General features: G+C 43.7%; 1 protein-coding gene across 1 annotated transcript in view; it reads right to left on the reverse strand.

Annotated features, from left to right (window-relative positions):
- The window catches only part of abcc9 (ATP-binding cassette, sub-family C (CFTR/MRP), member 9), a 209,767-nt gene that overhangs the window by 149,316 nt on the left and 44,878 nt on the right, over window positions 1–15,573 (reverse strand). The window contains exons 2-5 of the mRNA XM_084330742.1: window positions 13,276–13,417; window positions 9,986–10,107; window positions 3,807–3,973; window positions 2,393–2,494 (exon numbers count right to left, since the gene is read on the reverse strand). Of these exons, the coding sequence (XP_084186868.1) occupies window positions 2,393–2,494; window positions 3,807–3,973; window positions 9,986–10,103 (387 nt within the window). The 5' untranslated portion in view covers window positions 10,104–10,107; window positions 13,276–13,417. The remainder of the gene's footprint in view (window positions 1–2,392; window positions 2,495–3,806; window positions 3,974–9,985; window positions 10,108–13,275; window positions 13,418–15,573) is intronic.

The raw sequence follows: 15,573 nt of genomic DNA on the forward strand, positions 1-15,573 counted from the left end.
CTGTCATCGTTTTGAGGCCCTGCCACATAGCTCTGGAGTCAGCCTGTTCAAACTGAAGTAAAATTGTATTCCTGTAGCGCCGTTTTGCTTCTATTACTGTCCTCCTTACGTTGTATCTCGCCACCTTGTGGTCATTCATGTTGCCTGCCACGAGCCCGGCGTTGTATGCTGTGGTGCGTGCTTTCAGAGCTTCACGGACGGATTTGTCTACCCAAGGTTTTTGATTTGGGTAAACTCTAATTGTGGTAGTGGGAATTGTTTCTTCCACCAAAGTACGAACAAGGTCCAGCACTGTCTCCGTGTAGTCATTAATGTTATCTGTGTTGTCACGGAACACACTCCAGTCTGTACACTCAAGTGCAGCTTGGAGCGTCTCCTCTGACTCCACAGACCATTTCTGCACCTCTTGCGAGACTCCCGGGGCGCGCTTAATACTTTGTTTATATTTTGGAGAAAGAAAGATGGCCGCATGATCAGACTTACCGAAGCCACTAGCAGAATGAGCCTTGTATCCACACTTGAATTGCGAGTAACAGTGGTCTAAAATGTTACCGCCTCTGGTGTTACAAGTCACATGCTGATAGAAGTCCGGCAATACTTTTCTCAGATTGGCGCTATTGAAATCGCCCACAACTACAATGGCAGCGTCAACATTAGCTGCCTGGAGTATTTACCTCGTTGTGGAGCTTCGAGAGCGCGTCGCCTGTGTTTGCTTGTGGTGGAATATACACTCCGACCAGGATGATCGACGTTAACTCCCTCGGGAGAAAGAAAGGCCGACACTTAATGGATATATATTCCAGGTTGGGGGAGCAGTGGTTCAAAAGTTCTTTCACGTTGGCTGGATCGCTCCAATTGTTGTTCAACATGAAGGCTATTCCACCTCCCCGCTGCTTGCCGGATTCTGCTGTACGATCCTTGCGGTGGATGAAGAAGTGTTCGGCCGGTTGGATGGCGTGGTCTGGAACGTCCGGCGTCAACCGCGTCTCGATGAAGCAGAGAACATTACAATCTCTAACGTCTCTTTGGAATTGAATCCTTGCTCTGATGTCATCCAGTTTGCATTCCGAGTATGGGCAGAGCCCAGCCACAAACAGCTTGAAATCTTGAAGTGGAAAAATGCTGCTTTAGAGTACTTGATTAGAAATACAAAACAATGAATTATTTTGAAAAAAAAACGTACAGATGTGTTCCATAGACTCATAGGAATTGTGTCAAATTGCCCAAATATTGAAAGAAACAGTAAGATAGTTCCCCTTTAAACAATAACGTTAGTGATAGAAGGAAAAAAATTTGTGCAAAAATGGAAAGCTTGCCAATGTTCATGAGGCAGAATTGTTACAATAGCCGATAATACATTTGACCAATGATAAATCCCTATACGGGTGGACCGTGCGGGAAACTAAAGTGACGTCAGACTACACCTCCCTATACCGGCTCATTTCCGGGATGAAAAATATTCAACCCTAGCGTATAGGCACATACTGTACGTACACGCCTGTGTGTGTGTGTGTGTGTGTGTGTGTGTGTGTGTGTGTGTGTGTGTGTGTGTGTGTGTGTGTGTGTGTGTGTGTGTGTGTGTGTGTGTGTGTGTGTGTGTGTGTGTGTGTTGTGTAGTGCTTGTGTTTGTGCGGTGTGTGTGTATCGTGTGTTGTGTGTGTGTACATCCGTGGTCAGAAGAAACAACACTGCAACGTGATCTCTTTCCTTAGATCCTCATGTTTATTTTCATAAACATAGCTTCTGTACCAGATGTAACCAATTCTGTAATGTCCTTGAACAGTCTTAATTCATTCTTCTCCACCGTCTCTTATGCTATTAGTCCAATGGTTCTGGGCCTTGTCGTAGCCAAAACCTCCCCTGTTAGCCGAAGCTAGCGATGATGTGGCATATTCCCCTCCCCCACCCAACGAGGGTGAGGAGGGATCTCGAAGTCTCTGATCAACGCGTCTCTTCGCCTGTGCGTCGTGTCTCAATCTAACTAGTCTCCTGAAGACCCCACAGCTTACCGTCTTCAAGTCTCGCGATGTCGACCTCTCTCTCGTGACTGTTACTATGGCAACGGCACTTTGACCCAAATCACTATAGCAACGGCGATGTTGATATTACCGCACCTCTTACCCCAAAACAAACGCTGTGGCTTGGTAATTCACTTTCTCTAGATCGAGTAACCTTGATGCTGTGGCTATCAGCTGTTGATGTTAACAGCACAGACCGAATCCTCATCTGCTGCTATTAGTCTGCTGCTAACACACACTCTCTCTCTGTTGTCCTCCTCCTCTGAGATGGCTATGAGTAGATGCTGTCATCCACCGATATTTTACATTATATACACATTGAAAAACAAGGCTACTTCCTTCACTAGTGAGTGTGCATGCTTGTGTTTGCTCACCTTGGACAGCAGGTTGACAAAGGGCTGTAAGAAGCGAACTCCCAGGTCCTGCAGATCCTCTGGTGGTTTCACCTTCTGAGGGTCAGCAAAGAACACGTACCTCTACAGAGACACAAGGGGACGCAGACAGAGAATACACTGTAAGAACAAAACAGACAGAGGTATTATCTAATATCCCGGGGCGTTACAATGACTCTAGTGTCCCGGTGTGTTACGGTGACTCTAGCGTCCCAGTGTGTTACGGTGACTCTAGTGTCCCGGTGTGTTACGGTGACTCTAGTGTCCCGTTGTGTTACGGTGACTCTAGTGTCCCGGTGCGTTACGGTGACTCTAGTGTCCCGGTGCGTTACGGTGACTCTAGTGTCCCGGTGTGTTACGGTGACTCTAGCGTCCCAGTGTGTTACGGTGACTCTAGTGTCCCGGTGTGTTACGGTGACTCTAGTGTCCCGGTGCGTTACGGTGACTCTAGTGTCCCGGTGTGTTACGGTGACTCTAGTGTCCCGGTGCGTTACGGTGACTCTAGTGTCCCGTTGTGTTACGTGACTCTAGTGTCCCAGTGTGTTACGGTGACTCTAAGGTGACTCTAGTGTCCCAGTGTGTTACGGTGACTCTAGTGTCCCGGTGTGTTACGGTGACTCTAGTGTCCCGTTGTGTTACGGTGACTCTAGTGTCCCGGTGCGTTACGGTGACTCTAGTGTCCCGTTGTGTTACGGTGACTCTAGTGTCCCGGTGTGTTACAGTGACTCTAGGTGACTCTAGTATCCCAGTGTGTTGCAGTGACTCTAGGTGACTCTAGTGTCCCGGTGTGTTACAGTGACTCTAGGTGACTCTAGTGTCCCAGTGTGTTACGGTGACTCTAGGTGACTCTAGTGTCCCAGTGTGTTATGGTGACTCTAGGTGACTCTAGTGTCCCAGTGTGTTACAGTGACTCTAGGTGACTCTAGTGTCCCAGTGTGTTACAGTGACTCTAGGTGACTCTAGTGTCCCAGTGTGTTACGGTGACTCTAGGTGACTCTAGTGTCCCAGTGTGTTACGGTGACTCTAGGTGACTCTAGTGTCCAGGTGTGTTGCAGTGACTCTAGGTGACTCTAGTGTCCCAGTGTGTTACGGTGACTCTAGGTGACTCTAGTGTCCCAGTGTGTTATGGTGACTCTAGGTGACTCTAGTGTCCCAGTGTGTTACGGTGACTCTAGTGTCCCGGTGTGTTACAGTGACTCTAGGTGACTCTAGTATCCCAGTGTGTTACGGTGACTCTAGGTGACTCTAGTGTCCCGGTGTGTTACAGTGACTCTAGGTGACTCTAGTGTCCCAGTGTGTTACGGTGACTCTAGGTGACTCTAGGTGACTCTAGTGTCCCAGTGTGTTACGGTGACTCTAGGTGACTCTAGTGTCCAGGTGTGTTGCAGTGACTCACCCTGACCCGGATGACATTGATCTCCACGGCCATCAGCAGCCCATACAGAACCACCAGCAGAGCCGTGATGCAGAACCTGAGGTGCTGAGGTCCGACATTATACTCCGCAAACTTCCACAGCTTAATGGACTTAGTGATGAACGCCAGCACCCAGTAGATGAAGAGAGCTTGGGGTGGAGACAAGAGATTCATTTCAGTTCAACCTTATTATCCCAGATGGGACACATGACTTGCAGTTAGGGGCACAAGTACAGACCATTTTTCCTGGACATATATACAGAACCCAACAACAATATCTAAAGTGCATGATTAAATTGAGCAGGGTTATTGCACAGGGAACGATATTTAAAGTGCAAGATTACATGTACAAATTGAGCAGGGTTATTGCACAGGGAACGACATTTAAAGTGCTAAATTACATGTGCAAATTGAGCAGGGTTATTGCACAGGGAACAATATTTAATCTCTTTAGCCCAAGCGGTCCGCAGATGATATCATATTTTCAGCAATACATTTGTTTACCAATAGGTTAAAGTGTTATTAGTGAGATTTTAGTTCATGGAAGGTCTTAATAATTTTGCGAATAACCGCCATTTTTAATTAGTGTCACGTCGCCGATTGTAATCATATGAGGAGAGGGAATCCAGAGCTCTCAATGAGCGTTGAAATTTCAAAAAACTACCTTTCCCAGCCGATTCCAGCTTCCTGCAAGCAAATGACTTCTGTATGAATTATTTCTTATTTCCCGGGATTCTCTATCACAAAACTGAACGTTATTGGCATAGATTGGAGCGCAGTTAGTGTGTCTACCTTCTGTGAAGATTTAGCAACAATGCCTGTTTCAATCTGATCCAAAATGGTGGAGCCATATCCATTATAAGAATGAAACTGTACATTCTACACGGTTCTTCCTGCACGCCTGGAGATACTAAATCCAAATTGAACTCTGCCATTTGAAAGAGGATTTGGCCCGATCCATAAATGTGCGAGTTGGGGGGGCGTGGCCAGGCGGCATAGGGTGAGGACGTGTTTCATCTAAGCTCCCCAAAGTATGTTATTTTATCACACTTTTACCCATTAGTCTTTATTTTATTTTTATTTTTTTCACAGTATTTTGTTAGATACGTCGAGCAAGGCCCGGCAAGGTCTGAGCATTGGAGATTGCAGCTAAACGTTTGATGCCTCGGGGGGGAATGAAGCAGTCTGCTAGCGTGTCTCCTAGGGATGGGAATTGATAAGATTTTATCGATACGATTCCATTATAGATTCTGCTTATCGATCCGATTCTTTATCGATTCCTGATAGATGTATAATTTAAATACATAAATTGGAAATGCAACAGAACTAAGCTGGTTAGAATACCAACATGCAACTTGACATTTCTTTTATTTTTTATTAACTTTTCCCCCTTCTTTTTAGTCGTTATGCCAATTCCCAATCCCCTTCCTGGTCGTTGCGCACTCTACCCCCTACCGTCGGTCTGGGAGGGCGGAGACTATCACATGCTTCCTCCGACACATGTGTACCCAGCCCACCACTTCTTTTCACCTGGCAGCGCGGACTCTCACTGGGAGAGTGTAACGTGTGGAAGGTCACATTACCTCCCTCCAGATCCTTCCCTTGCTGTGCAGGCGCCCCGACCAAACTGTAGGAGTCGCTGTTTACAACGACCCGGACCCACCCACCGGCTTCCCTCCCGCTGACTCTGCCAATCGAGCCAGTATGACGGCGGGCCAAGCCGGAGGCAACGCTGACAGCCGGATTCGATACCAGTGTCTCTTGCGTTGGTGACGAGCGCTTAGTCCGCTGCGCCACCCAGCCGCCTGCAACTTGACATTTCTGATTGTCATTTATTGTTGAGCCCCCACCAAAATGGTAGCAATTTCGAGCCCTTACAAATTTAGTGGCAGCTCGGTGACACTCGTTCACCTTTTCCTGAGTCAGTTTACCCCGCTGTGCTAGCGTGAAAGGATTTTCCTGAGGTGCGCGAGAACCACTAGCTGCAGCTTCAGTCTATTGTGATAATCTAAAATGAATGAAATGGGAGAATATTTATACAGTGAAAGCATTCGTTTTCATTTAGGTTTTCCTAGTCAAGGAATCAAATAGTCTGCTATGGCTGCATTCGTAGCGCTAACGTTATTGTTAAAAAATTTCGATAAGAGGAATCGATAGTCACGGAGGCATGCGATTCCAGGAATCAGACAATTAGGAACCGGTTCCCAACCGGTTCCGGTTCTCGATTCCCATCCCTAGTGTCTCCCTCGGTCGAACTGAACGACGCAAGCCTTGATACCATTCGCAGGCTAATAGCTGAAGCTGCGGTTGAATCGGCCAGGACGGTAAAGGAGCTATTCGAGAGCTTTGGACGAAAGGTTACGTTGGAAATCAGGACAGCAATTGATTTGGTCATGGAGAGAGTGGAATTGCTGAATTTAATGGCCACGGCTAATTCATCTGTAATAATATCCCTAACCGAGGAAACGTCCAGACAGGCCAAGAGACTACTAAGCCTGGAGGGGGCCTTGCTCGATAAGCAGTCGGAAATGGCCGGGATGCAAGCTACGATCTGTGAGATGCAGTCTCGGGAGAGATGTTTCAACATCCGTATTGTGGGAGTCCCGGAGGGGTCTGAAGGGAGCCGTCTCGTGGACTCCATGCCCGGCGTGTTGCAGCAGATTGTAGGCCTTGACGTTCTGGCTACCCCTCCATTGTGTGAGACGGCCTACAGAACTGGCCCGGCAAGGTCCGACGGGAACCGGGCACCTAGACCCATCGTTGTGAGGCTTCACAGTCTACGCACGAAGGAGCTGATTATGCGGTCGGCCCGCTCCAGGAGGGGACAATTACAGATTGGTGATTGTAAAGTGGCCATTTTCGATGACTTCACGCCGGAAGTGCTAGCTCAGAGAGGGGAATATCGAGAGTTCATGGCCCGGTTGTGGAAGTTAGGCCTCTGCCCAACTTTGCTAAACCCAGCCAGACTCTCTGTGAAAATTAAGGAAGAAGAACACCGTCAGATATGGCCGCTAATATTGGCGAAGGAGTATGTGAAACTAGCTGACATGTACTCACTCCAGCTAGCTGAACAATTACGTTGAATGACACTGTGTGCTATTGTAACAGGCTAACCTAGGTTTGTTTAACCAAGCTAGCTGGACAATTGCTAAATGCTACACTCAAGCTAACTGGGCATAAGAGCGAATAGACACAACAGGTATGTGGAATGACACTGTATACAGATGTAGTTCTGTATGCGGGTTATCTAGGCTGTTCCCGGCATTACAAGATGAGCAGTGTAACTCAACTAACGTATGTATGACTCTCCATGTTCCCGTCTACATTAAAGTACCAACCAACGGACAATAAGTTGTCATGTGGCCTTCTTACTATTTAGAGGTTACCACAACTATATTGAGGACGAACTAGATCAATTGATTTCCCCCATAATGAATTGGCCAGAGCTGTGGACCTACCGGTGGACATCCCCATAGTTGAACATTTTAAATTGTCCCCAACCTGAGTCAGACTGTTAGGCACAATTATACGGGCACGTACAACAAAATACTTCAGGATCTCAATAGATGGTTGAGCCTTCCCAACTTGCTACAAGCCCGAGCATCTATAATAAAAATTAACGTACTACCCAGAATAAACAACGTAGGAAACAGGACGGGGGTCTAGCAATCCCCGATTTTAAATTGGCTTCCCGTAACCCTAATCACCAACAAATACATTTTAATTATATTCATAGGACGTATCTCACACCTAGGAAACTGTGTGCAATGGGTTTGGTGGCTGACTCCCAGTGCACCCTGTGTGCTCTGGGGGCCACTGGCACTTATATGCACATGTTCTGGGAATGTCCACCGGTGGCTCGATTTTGGAAATGTGAGTGGGGGAAGAAATGTATTTTGTAATGTCTGTGGTAGTATAATAAAAAAGATTATATTCTGTTTTTATTATTTTTATTATTTCTATTTATTGTCATTGTTGTTATTATTGATGTTATTGTCCTGTGAAGTCTTGTTTATTATTATTATTATTATTACTGTATTGTGTTGTGTCTTGTTTCATGTGTGAGAAAGAAATGTAATAAGAAATTTGATCACAAAAAAAAGTAGTAGTAGTAGTAGTAGAAGTACAAACGCTGCATCAGAATTTGCATCAAATTTAAGATTCTTGTCAATGACAACAAAGAAATGGATCGGATCAGTACTCGATATTGGCAGATATTGAAAGTGTAGGACTTGGTATCGGCAGATATTAAAAGTGTAGGACTCGGCCATAAGGTGAAGACTAAATTAAGTGCATTCACACTGATGCTCACATAATTTTACCTCGTAAATCGGTATCCCACCTACACAGGCTATTGTTTAAATGATCCAGCCGTCGGCACACATGCAGTTAATTTCATCAAACACTTTCCTTGCGTTTGCTTATTGCGAAGAAATCAAATGATATCACAGCATATTGAGTGATCGCTGCTCATTTCATCAAAGCTTTTCCAAACGGCAATAGAAATAATTGGCAGTCAGGTACTGGGGAATTATTTGGGTGTGTACATATTTGCTTTTTCAGTGACTCAACAACACTGTTTAACTATGGATAATTGTATCTGGGACATCTGCCTTCCATATGGATAGGCCCCATTTCATCTCTGTCACTAATATAGAGTAAGGGGAGAAAGTGTTTGTTTGTTTTATACATTTGATTTATTATTATCTCACATTGCAGCATGGTTAACTGTATGTTGAAGGAAGCAATTAAGCAACACTTTTCATGCATCCACGTATGTACGTACGTACGTACGTACCAACCGACCAATCAACAAAACAAATAAACAAACAGACAAACAAAAACCAATCAACCAACCAAGCAACCAAGCAACCAATCAACCAACCAATCAACTAATTAACCAACCAACCAATCAAGCAACCAAGCAACCAAGCAACCAACCAATAAACCAACGAATTATCCAATCAATCAACCACCCAAAAACGTTAACTTGCAGTAGTATTATAAGGATGTTGGGATAAAAATAGACCAAGTTCTGTGTCAGATTATCACATTGTCCTCCACACAACAGAACGGATAGGATTCAGGTTGAAGATCTGTGAAGTAGTGCTTTAATTGTACCAGCCTCATGACCAATAAACAATGTTGATATGAAAGGAAATGCCAACTCTCTCCATGTATTGACTCCATGTATTCATCCTAATGTCCTCCAAGGGCTCCAGAACACTGAGTCTCTTACCCAGCTGTAGCTTCCGTCCCCACCAGTAACTACTTTTAGATTCAGAAAGATAAGTCTGTTTAGTTTAATGGCGTGGTGATGAAATGAGACAGCTGTTCACTCCCTGCCTGGTGGGAACATGACAAGCTGTTTTCAGCTGCCCTTGTTTATATCTACGAAGATCTCAGCTGAAAGAAGCGAAAGACTAAGTGTAAATAATGGACATGAAATCGGCCTAATATGCCTTTTTGTGTGTAGTGACATATGGCTCTAATCCCCATTAGTTTAGTAGCCTCACCCTGCTATAATTTGATAATTTTAGCATGTTCCACACAGTACAATAAGTCTTTTATTTTACTCAAGCAAAACAACTTGCCATAAGGACCTATGAAGTCCGACCATATTAGAATTTCCACCATATGGAATTATTTGGAGAAAGAAAAGGTCCTAACCCTAACCCTAGCCTGTTCACATGATTCTCACCAAACTTGCTGCATGGAATATGGGGACTAACATCTTCAAATGTGTCTTTTAGATAATTTATAGACCAAGCTATATCACAGTCAGATCCAATAAAATTTTGGAAAAAATATAAACAGGAAATAGTTTTGACTAGGGATGGGCAAAACTCATACAATTAGGAACTATTCTAATACTACTCGAAGATCTGTTGGGAAATGGCGAAACAGCAGTAGATGGCGGCCAGTGTTGGACAGCAATCGCTTGACATAGTTACACCAACAAAACAAACATTTCTAATACAATAGCGACCTCTAGGAATGGCGTGTTTTCCACCATCTAACGATCTGACGCATGAGCACATGGTTGAATGTACACAGTTTTAGAACTAGCGCACAGTAGTTTCTTTACTCTAATGACATAAACAGTAGTTGACTATCAGAAGTCCTTCAAAGTCTAATATCTGACAATAAAGGCCTCTTACCCAGCAGTAGTTTGGGGAAGTTGGACGTCTCTATGTTGTGGTAGTAAACAACTGATGTTGTGGCTGCTATGAAACCTATGAACGCTGGCATGAAGAGATGGAGGTGGTTGGTCTGCATCGCCCTGCAGAGAGAGAGGGGGGGGGTAGAGAGACAGAGAGGCAGAGAGAGAGAGAGAGAGAGACAGAGAGAGAAAACGAGAAAGCGAGAGAAGGTTTGCTTAATGAGAATAAATCAAATGATATCACAGCATATTGAGTGAACTCTGGTCATTTCATCAAAGCTTTTACAAGCGGCAATCGAAATGCTTGGTAGCCAGTCAGGTACTGGGGAATCGTATTCGTAAATTAATAAGATTGACAAACATCAGAAAACTGAAATGGAATCACAAACCAAGACCGAATGCTATAAGCAACTATCAAACTTGCAAATTACCTTGAACTCCCAGCATTAAAAGACAGAAAAACACTTTTTAAATATAGTGTGTGATCATAAATTAGAAATAGAGAGAGGGAGACACTCTAAATCTTGGAAGCCAAGAGAACAAAGACTGTGTAATCATTGTGATCTGCAGGAGGTAGAGACGGAGGCACGTTTCCTGCTATCCTGTCCAAAATATCAGATGATTAGATAAACAGAATAATTGCCCAAATTTAACTAAATAATCCCTAGATTTAGCTTGATTTTTGAACAAATGTTCTTTATTTTCCATTTTTTAACATGAAACTAGACAAACAATACAGTAACAGTGATAATCAATGATAAATCACAGGACAATGACAGAAATAATAATAACAATAATGACAGTCCAGTAATTAAATCAAAATAAATGTAGATTAAAAGACATAAAAATAATAAATACAATACAATACATGTGCTCTTGCTCGCTCTTCCTCGCTCTTTCCTTCCCCTCCCCCCCCCCCCCCCCCCCCTCAGGACCCCCACTTGGACTATACATCCACTATTTCATTTAACATCAGAAAATTACAAGTTTATATGCTTCCCTTTATCTTCTCCACCACAGCTACCCAATACATATGCATAAATGTACCAAGAGCACCGTTTGAACACAAGGAGTGTAACTGAGGGGTTACAAAACCCTGACTGTATTAAAGATTGTGATAGATTAAACCACTGCTAGGTATGTACTTTAATTACTGGCCAGACAGTACATCGAATATAGATGGTGGACACTCATAATAACACGGCATTGACAAAGAAATAGTATTTGAGGGTATTTTATTATTATGCAACATTAGGTTACAGAATGAGAATTAGGGTCGCGCTTGTATGGCGAAGAATATGCATAAAGTCAGTCAGTAGCATGAGTCACTGGGAATAGTAGGATTCCTACGATGGGTACTAGGTTGACGCCACCTGGCGTACAATAGCAATTATAGAAGGCAACGCTGGTACTGCCTGGAGATACTGGGTTCCTCTCAGAGTTGTAAGGTCTAGAGGATAGAGGAATGTTCGGATACTCAGTCTGATTCAATGAAGAATAAAGGGACTCCACGTACAGAAGCCAGTCCTTGTAAATCCAACGATCAGCAGCAAAAGCAATAACTGTAATCCAATGCTCGATAGCAAACGATGATAGCTAGCCAGCCTCTGTCCATGAGGCCGGCCCGAGTGTAATCCTCACGAGGTTAAATCCCAAACGATAGTGGAAATCAACGAGGCTCTTCTCCGGGTAACACGTTCCAAATCAATATAATCCAACCAGTAATGGTTCTGCAATCGCCGCCGCTGGTTCTCCTGTGCACATGTCCAACGGGTTCTCCGACTAGGCCTCCTCGGGTACTGGCACCAACGTATTTAGGCCACGCACCCTGGCTAAGGTCCACTAGCTAACACGAACGAACCGTTAGGTAATGCTACACACGAACGAACTGTGTTGGCACGATATATACAATAAATGAACGACTATTTACTTCACATTAAACTAGGTCGAACTTGACGTTACTGCATTAAACTCTGACACTTTACTATTCTATTTGCACGTGTTCTTAACGCACGGTTGCTCACTTCACTACCCGTTGACTCGGGATGAACTTGATGAACCAAGAACGAAGGAAGTGCTGCTGTGCGCACCTTGCGCCGTATATATACTTAAGTGATTATCTAGTCCCAAACCTCAGTTCTTGTCTGGAATCAATACGCTGTCTCCGGGCATGTTACGACATGCCTGAGCTTGTCTTTGAACCTGACGTTGGGGGCTTGCGGGCTGGCGCCTAGGGCGCTATCCAATGAGGAGAGCGAATATTACTATGGTTCGAACGCCGATTTAAAGGGATATACCGTGTATATATAAATAATATACAATGTATATAAAACAATAAATGTAGATTCTCAGCTTTAATCTGGCCCTTCACAACAAGGAGCATCGAGGGTCTTGTCTGAGACCTATTAGGTGCAAACGTCTAGGAGTCAGGTAAGTCCTATGAACAAAATTGAGATTAATCTGTTGGTGATCCGGGTTGCGTGATGATAGCCGGACGTTTGCCCAGACTGCATCCCAATCAAAATCTACTTCCAAGTTTGGGATATCCTTCCTCCAAACCGAGTCTAGGGGAAGGACCTCATATGAGGACGTAAGTAAGTGACGATAAAAGTCAGAGACAAAGCCTCTCGATGTCTCCTTGTCATAAAAGAATTTGTGAAATCTGTGGTGCTCAAGTGGAATATTTAATGGGACTCCGTGAGCCTTCAAAGCTGCTCTTAATTGTAGATCGAAAAAATGAGTGGAACTGGTGAGGTTAAATTTGTTAAATATATCTTGATAACTGCAGAAACCATGGTCATTGAAAATATCCCCCAATGTGTGTATGCCTTTCTTTTCCCATCTAGGAAATCTGATAGGTTGTTGTGCAATAAGGAGTAAATTGTTATTAAATAGGGGAGAATGACTGTGCCATTTATGGTGGTTAGTACACTTTTTCTGTGTGTCACGCCATATCCGGATCACATGTGTAATAAGAGGGCCAAATCTCAAGTTGCATTGCTTAATTGATAAGTTGGTGTACACTATATCCTGCAGTCTATGTGGTGCCACTATGTTCTCCTCTAATGGTCTCCAGGATACCGATGCTTGAGAATCAAACCAGGTGATCAGTGGTCTTAAAGAGAACGCTTTAAAATAATAGTTGAAGTCTGGAAAGGCTAAACCCCTGTCGGCTTTATTTCTCTGTGCAGTGGATCTTTTTATTCGTGGACGTTTGTTGTTCCAAATAAATGTATATGCAGCGGCGTGTAATTTTTGGTGCAGGTTTAATTATTCACAGGTGTTTACTTGTTGGAGACGATTCCCTCGGCGATCTCACAGACGTGGACGAAGAGGAGGGAGAAGGTCAGGATCCACCTCAGGTTGTGACCCGGGAAATGGAGCCATGTGTTGTGATGGATCTGAACCTTAGAGCTCTGGCTGCCCCAGCCTGAGAGAGAGAGGGGAGGAGGGAGGGTAAGACGGGGGAGAGGGAGAGAGAGAGTGAGAAGGAGGAAGAAAGAGGGGAGAGAGAAAGGGTGAGAGATAGAGGAAGGGAGAGAGAGATGGAGAGAGAGTTACTGAAATGGCTATTTAGGGATATTTAACGTTATAATGCTTACGATAAGGCTACCTGCAACCTCTGCTTTCAGACTTTTAGCAGTCTGTCCATTATGTCTCTTATTTGTCTTTTATGTCACTCCTTTTTTATAACACTTTTTGACCAATAAAATAAAGATAATGAATAAAATAATTACATTGATTAAATAAAACATATTGCCATATGAATTGATGAAAATATGTAAAATGTTCAGTCTGTTTGCGTGAAGAAAGAAAAGAAAAGATGAGGCTACTCAGCTACAAAAGCAAACTATACAGTATTATTTAAAAGACTTTACTACACACTTATGTACTTCTGCCTGTAAGAGGATACATGCGATCTCAGGCCACGTACTCAGGGTCGTGGTGGTGGGCTGGCCATAATACATCGGGCTGACTTCCTAGTCAAAGAACTCCCAGTACCCACTGTCACCTCCTTTGAGTGCATGGCTTTCTCACTACCTAGGCCTACACCTCTCCAGGTAGTCCTCATCTACCACCCCCCCCAAAGCCTCCACCTCCTTCATGTCTGACCTGTCTGAACTCCTCACCACTGTCTGCACTATGTGCTCATCCACATTCCTGCTTGGGGACTTCAACATCCACGTGGACAACACCAGCTGCTCCATTGATCTCCTCTCACTACTGGATTGCTTCAATATCTCACAGCATATAAAAGGTCCCACCCACACCAAAGGACACACACTTGACCTCGTCTGCTCCACTGGCACAACACCATCTGATCTACAGTGTCTCGACCTGGCAGTGTCTGACCACCATGCTGTCCTTTTAACCCTCCCTGCTTCCCTGCCCAAGCTGTGAAATGCATGCACCATCACCTACAGCACAGGTCGCCAATAGGCGGCCCGCGGGCCGAAATTGGCCCGCCAGCAATAATATCTGGCCCTTCAGAATATTAAAAATAAATAAACGAAAATATATATTTTTTTATATTTTCTTTTATTATTTTTTTTTTATATCAGACCAACTAGGCTAGGCTATATGTTAGCTATAATGTCCAAATAGAGAAACTACCACCACCTAAAGAATGCTTATTATACGTTGTTTTATCCATGTTGAGAGTGAATAACAGATAGGCAGCGAGGTGCAATGTAGTGCTTGCTCAACATGAAAAAAGTCGGTGGACAGCGCCTGGTGCTGAAATATCAAACAAGCCACACCACATGTGTGGTGTGGAATTAAAAGATCAGTTCAGTAAGTCATTCAAACTTTATCTTTACTTATATATGACTGTGACGGCACCACACATGTGAACAGTAACTGTAGTCAAATCAGAGCAAAAAACGCTGAATCTGCTTCAAGAAGATGCGCTACATTAGGTATATAAGGAATTACAACGAGACATTTATTAACTAAATAAAAAATACTATTAGGCTTTTAACCCTCTAAAGCCGGGCGCAATAGTAGACATGTTTTGTAAAACATTAAATATCTTTGGATTTGTTTGTGATAAAGACTTGCTTTATTGTATCGGAATCGATTGTCATCTAAAAATGTAGTGCATCTCTCAGAGAATGCGCGGATGTAAAGCATAGAATCTTGAAATATCTAGATTGGTTGTTTTCTCTGGACTGCATCTAATCCATTCATCATATATCTATGTCTGTCACTATAGCCAATGGAAATGCTAGAAATGGTCACATGGACTGGGAGAACCAATGGAAAATTCCTATTGTTTCTCAATAGTCCAGTGCGCTCCACAGAAAGGGCCGTCAGATAGACACATTGGTTGTGCGTAATGTAAGATAGGCCGATAAGAGAAAGGCGCTTGTCTCTGGTTTTATAATAAAATGGCAAACAGACAAAGGTATAATGTTCAGTGCAAATGTGTATGTCGTTTACAGTTTATTAGGCCACCTATGCAGCTCGTTTATTTTGTCCATTATCTGCCTCTGCCACAAATGTATGTCTTAGTTATAAGGTGGTCTGTCACAGAGTTCAAATGTTTTCACTATCAACATATTAAATTAGCCATTGTTTTTGTTT

Source organism: Notolepis coatsorum (assembly GCF_963971535.1).
Source record: "Notolepis coatsorum genome assembly, chromosome: 15".
Taxonomy (NCBI): Eukaryota; Metazoa; Chordata; class Actinopteri; order Aulopiformes; family Paralepididae; genus Notolepis; species Notolepis coatsorum.